This window comes from Mchenga conophoros, linkage group LG1 (genome assembly GCF_057382185.1).
Source record: "Mchenga conophoros isolate Kocher_MC1m ecotype Shallow Benthic linkage group LG1, M_conophoros_male_GT1.1, whole genome shotgun sequence".
Classification (NCBI taxonomy): Eukaryota; Metazoa; Chordata; class Actinopteri; order Cichliformes; family Cichlidae; genus Mchenga; species Mchenga conophoros.
In genome coordinates this window covers 3939030-3944171 of record NC_140526.1, presented here as the reverse complement: position 1 = coordinate 3944171, position 5142 = coordinate 3939030, and the positions used below count along the sequence as shown (strand labels likewise).

Below are 5142 nucleotides of genomic sequence, written 5' to 3'. Positions count from 1 at the left end.
TTCTATTAGACACTCAACTGTCTGTCCAGTTTTTGATATATTCCTCATTTGTTTTTGTCGTATATAGATGAAAATGGACAGAAGTGACCTTTACGACATAATCACCATACTAATAGATGCCCCAACCCCCTGCTATACAGTCTCACGTATAGTTTAAATTAGCCTTAGAGCTTCCATCATGCTCCATTTGATGTATCTCTGCAAGGTCGCGGGATGATGCACATGCACAGCGGGTGCCATTCCATACCAAACCTGTGGGTCATGTGACCTTCTTCCTGTCCAGGGGTCTTTAAATTGCCCCTCGTCATCTCAGAGAGTCACAGTGAAGAGTCACAGCAACAGGTGAGTCACATCTCCGTCTGGTTCTCTTCTGATTCAGTTTATGTAGGAAGTAAATAAGATTTTATTTATGATTAAAACTGAAGTTTTATTTAAGCCTTCTGGTGTATTAGTGACAATAACAGGAATATTATGCTGTAAAAGAGATTTTTCCAGGGATACAATTTTGTTGTAGAAATAAACATCCACAGTTATCTTTTTATTATTACAGTTGTGTTTTTGATAATTTAAAAAATAAGTTTAATAAAAAGTCAAATTCAGCAGTGTAAAATTATTTTAATAAAACAAAGTGGAACTATGCAGCCTAGTACTAAATGTCCTTTGCACCACTAATGAAACCCAGCAGGAATGATTTTGTTTTTAACTGCTGACGAGCTTCACTGTGGATGTAAATGACAACGTGCTTAATGAGAATCTCTCCTTGCTTTATGCATGACTTGTTTTCATCATACAGGAAAGTGATTAAAACCAGTGCTGTGGGTTATTGCTAAGGAAGAAAGGGAGATGTAATTTAATATTTTACGGAACAATATTTAATTTGTTTTCCTCCAAGGTTTGCAATCTGCTCAGTGTGGAAATTTCAACAGATTTGGTTATGCATAAGAATAATACTCTGCTGGTTCTAATCTGAAAAAAGAAACACTTGGTGCTGAAATTTATAACTAACATACTCAAACTTATGTGCTGAAAATAAAGAGAAATTCACAAACCAGCAGGTTAGTTTATTTCACGTGGGATCAGATCATATCTGTTATCAAACTTACTCCAACAAGCTCCAAATCCAAAACTTGTTTGGTAGAAAATTTCACACATGTTAGTTGTCTTTGTATCAACTAATGAAGGTTTTTGAATGTCTGTGTCTGTTTTCCTCCTTCAGAGACTCTTGTTGGAGAAACTGAGGATTGTGGGAGTTGTGGTGCAGGTTTTTCTTCTTCTTTTGTCTGCCAGCAGCAGGATGTTTGGCACTGTGCTGCTCTGCTGTTGGTCCTTCGGTCTGCTGCCGCTCGCCTCCTCGCTGGTTCATGGAAACTTACCGCTCGATGAAGGTCCTGTCGCTGGACGTCGCACTGAAACCTCCTTCCTATCTGAAATCGGTCAGTAACATCTCTTCATTCAGAGAGCTCCAACCACTGTCTCTCCAACACACCACGGTTGGCAGGATTAATCCGTTTAACAGTGGAAGCATGAATATTTATAGATAGAAAAAGTAGACCTCTGAACATATAGTTTTCTGTTTTGTCACTATTTTTTTTGTTTTACATCACATCTAGTAAGCCCAATCTTTTACATTTGACTGCAGTTATTTTGAAGTATTTTGAAATTGATTTTTCACATTCAGCAGATTAAACACAATGGATTACGGTAAGCAAAAAAAATGCAAAATACATTCTGCTGTGTTTTCTGATTTGCAGAAAGAAGTCAAGTACCTGACCGCATGCACGAGCCTGCCCTCCTCCCTGTGGACTCTGTAGAAGATCATTTTTTGATGGATACAGGCTCCTATGATGAGGTGCAGCATTTAAACCAGCAGTTTACTCTTTACCTCGTGACTCCCTGTTAACAGGTTTACCTTAACAAAGTGAATTCATCTGCTTGCTGCGTTTATGTTTGCAGGACACGTCTGCAGCCTTACAGCTGCAGGGTCGGGCCATGCGTTCACCTCGTCGCTGCATCCCTCACCAGCAGTCCTGTTTGGGCTACCCGCTTCCCTGTTGTGATCCCTGTGACACCTGCTACTGCCGCTTCTTCAACGCCATCTGCTACTGCCGCCGAGTTGGCCACGTGTGCCCCCCAAGACGCACCTGATAACAAGCTGCTGTGATGAGGAGCGAAGGCAGAGACTCATACAGCAAATATGATCTGTGATCTTTTTGTTTTGTGTCGCATTAAATGTGCTGTAATAAATAACTGATGAGGACAGTGTGTGTAATCATATCAGTGTAACCTGAAGATGTGAAAACACATCTCTATATATCTATCTATATATGTATATAGATAGATAGATATATTATATATGTGTGTGTGTGTAGATGCATATGAATTACTGAATGAAGAAAGACAAAGAAATCTATGTGTGGATTGTGCTTTAATCTTGTAAGGAAGTCAAAAAGTGATGCTCACAATCATAACTCTTAACTATATCTCATTCATATTAACGTGTGTTTCTTTATCAATTAAGGAGCATAAAATATTTGGTTTTTTACCATAAAAAATAGTTTTTATTCACTGCTTCTAGTATTTATGTATAGCTAGGCCAACCTGATCCTGGTGCTGCTAAACACCAGGCAAGTCCAACGTAATAAAACTCTTCTGGAGTTCACCACACTTCATTCACCGAATGCTCGATGTCTTAAAATGAATTTCTACAGAAGAGTTTATGTTGGGTCATTTGTCCATTTTTGTCAATGAATACATTAATAATGTTTCTTTAATAGTTGTGATGATTTGTCTGGTCACATAATAAAAACATGAAGATGAATATTAAGGAGAAAAAGACACGTTCTCGAGCAGGTCATTTTCATTGTTTCTGTGTTTTATTGAGGACTAGCTTGGTGCTGAAACCTCTCATATGTGACATGCTCAGTTGGCAGCGATGATCTGGTCGATCCAGGCACGCAGCTTGGTGACACGGGCATAGACTCCAGGAGTGGAGGTAGAGCAAGTTGAGGTTCCCCAGGACACAATACCAACCAGAGTCCAGGCTCCAGATTTCTCACAGACCAGAGGACCACCAGAGTCACCCTGAGAAATAACACATGGATTTTTAACACAATATAAGAAGCTCAGGATCAGTGCTTCTGTAATTGATGGAGGTCCCACTCACCATGCAGGAGGAGACTCCGGAGGCTCCAGCGCAGATCATCACATCAGTGACTTTGCTGCCCCAGTAAGACTGGCAGTTAGTGTTGGTCAGCAGGGGCAGGGCAGCCTGCTGCAGACGGGGTGGTGTGTTGGCAGCTGCAACACACACACAAACACATCAGACATTAGAGACTTTTTTATCATGCTCTATCATTCCTCGTGTTTTAGCACAACTGTTAAAGCTCCACCTGGTGGTCTCATTACAGTCCAAACCCACTTACGGTATATGTGATTGTTTGGAATGAATCCCTATCTAATAATTGTTTAACCGATCAGTGTCTACGAGGACATAATAACAAAGAATAACAGGTGGGTGAGCTCTTACCGTTGTAGCGGGTCAGACCCCAGCCAGTGGTCACACACTTCAAGCCTCCGGGGAAGTTGTCGGAAGTCTCGGCCACACAAACTGGGGAAACACGTGTGCCCAGTTGGGCAGGGGTGGCCAGCTTGATGAGTGTGATGTCGTTGTTGATGGTGTAACTGTTGTAGTTGGGGTGCTTGAACACCTGTTGGGAAGTGACATCGTTATGAGCGGCCAACAAACCCTGACATGTAGCTATGCGATGAAAGCTGATGCAGTGTTTCACCCACCTTGCCGGGAGCCAGGGTCTGGATGTTCTCGGCATTGGAGGAACGGTCGTGCTCTCCGAGGATCACACGGTCGGAGGTCCTGCACAGAAAAGAACAGAAGCATGTGGGCATTTCTGAGATCACCACATTACCTGAAAACTGTTTTTACTTAGTTTTATTCTACCCCAGATACACAGCAATGCCCTCTAAACAAGGATTCTCCTCATCAAACATGACTCTACGTCTTAATTGGAGTTTTCAGTCAAAACCAGCTTAAAGTTACCTGATGGTGCAGTGAGCAGCTGTCACCACCCAGTTCTCATTGATGAGAGAACCACCACAGAAATGGAAGCCGGTGTAGTCCTGTTACAGCAAAATGAACATCAACGGTTAGACATTTCCATCTGATTGTGTGGTGAGCTGTGACAGCGTCTTTGTTTCTTCATTTACCTGGATGGACACCTGCCAGGGCCAGGAGTGAGGCACTGCCTCCTCACCGTTCACAATGCGGGCGTAACCGGTGATGACAGGACGGATGGCGGGAACTCCGCACCCTGGTGACATCAGAACATCAGGATTATGCCATTAATGAAAATAAAATTAATGTAACTGTAACATTGGCACTAACTGTAAAATTAAACAAATGTTTCTCTCTAATGCTGATCTGCTTAAAACATAATGACACATATACGCCACACAGATCTCTCAGCTGGACCAGATTGTTTAATCCACAATCTGAGAGCTACTTTTCCACAGTTAAAGTTTTATTGTATTTTCATATCATGTTGCATTATGTGATTAAACTGATATAACGCTTTGATTTCCCCATTCTTGAACATTTTTTTTATACCGTCTTCTACTTTTTCTTTCTTCGCATGTAATTCTTAACGTAAGTCAATAAACGAGTCATTAAAATGGAAAAAAAGGAGAATAAATTACAATATATCCGTCACTGCTTCGAAAAAAGACAATTTACAACATGCTTCACCCAATGAGCTATAACCTTAAAGAGTTTGTCTCACCGTAGGCGGTGCCAATGAAGGCGAGGCAGGAGAGGATCCACAGGAAGGCCATGGCTAGATCATGTCAGGGCAACCTATTGGAGGAGCTTTTATACAGCAGCAGTGTGATGTGATTGGATGGAACCAGGGTGGTTACATCTTATCTGGACAGTGGGAGTTTTAACAGGTGATGCTGACAAAGAGCTAAGTTTGATTTTCCAATGTGAGGGACCATGACATTTACACGTGCAGCTGATTCACTGTAAAGGAGTGAAAGAACTCCTTGACTGAGGCTAAAAATAAAGATTTACATCACCATTGACTAATCTTTTATTTTATATATATATATATATATATATATATATATATA

At 41.2% G+C, this 5142-nt stretch overlaps 2 protein-coding genes across 2 annotated transcripts; one reads left to right on the top strand and one right to left on the bottom strand.

Annotated features, from left to right (window-relative positions):
- The first annotated feature begins 322 nt into the window (after window positions 1-322).
- agrp (agouti related neuropeptide) lies at window positions 323-2259 on the top strand. Its single transcript, XM_085286951.1, has 4 exons — window positions 323-342; window positions 1217-1433; window positions 1752-1849; window positions 1954-2259. Exons 2-4 carry the CDS (start codon window positions 1295-1297, stop codon window positions 2143-2145), a joined length of 429 nt encoding a protein of 142 aa, XP_085143077.1. The 5' UTR covers window positions 323-342; window positions 1217-1294; the 3' UTR covers window positions 2146-2259.
- Window positions 2260-2851: 592 nt separating this feature from the next.
- On the bottom strand, window positions 2852-4884 carry LOC146582757 (chymotrypsinogen 2-like). The gene is made up of 7 exons (XM_085287075.1): window positions 4794-4884; window positions 4222-4325; window positions 4055-4134; window positions 3793-3871; window positions 3527-3707; window positions 3164-3297; window positions 2852-3081 (listed from the first exon to the last, which is right to left on the bottom strand). The coding sequence occupies exons 1-7, from the start codon at window positions 4843-4845 to the stop codon at window positions 2920-2922; spliced, it is 792 nt and encodes a 263-aa protein (XP_085143201.1). The 5' UTR covers window positions 4846-4884; the 3' UTR covers window positions 2852-2919.
- Between the last annotated feature and the right edge of the window lie 258 nt (window positions 4885-5142).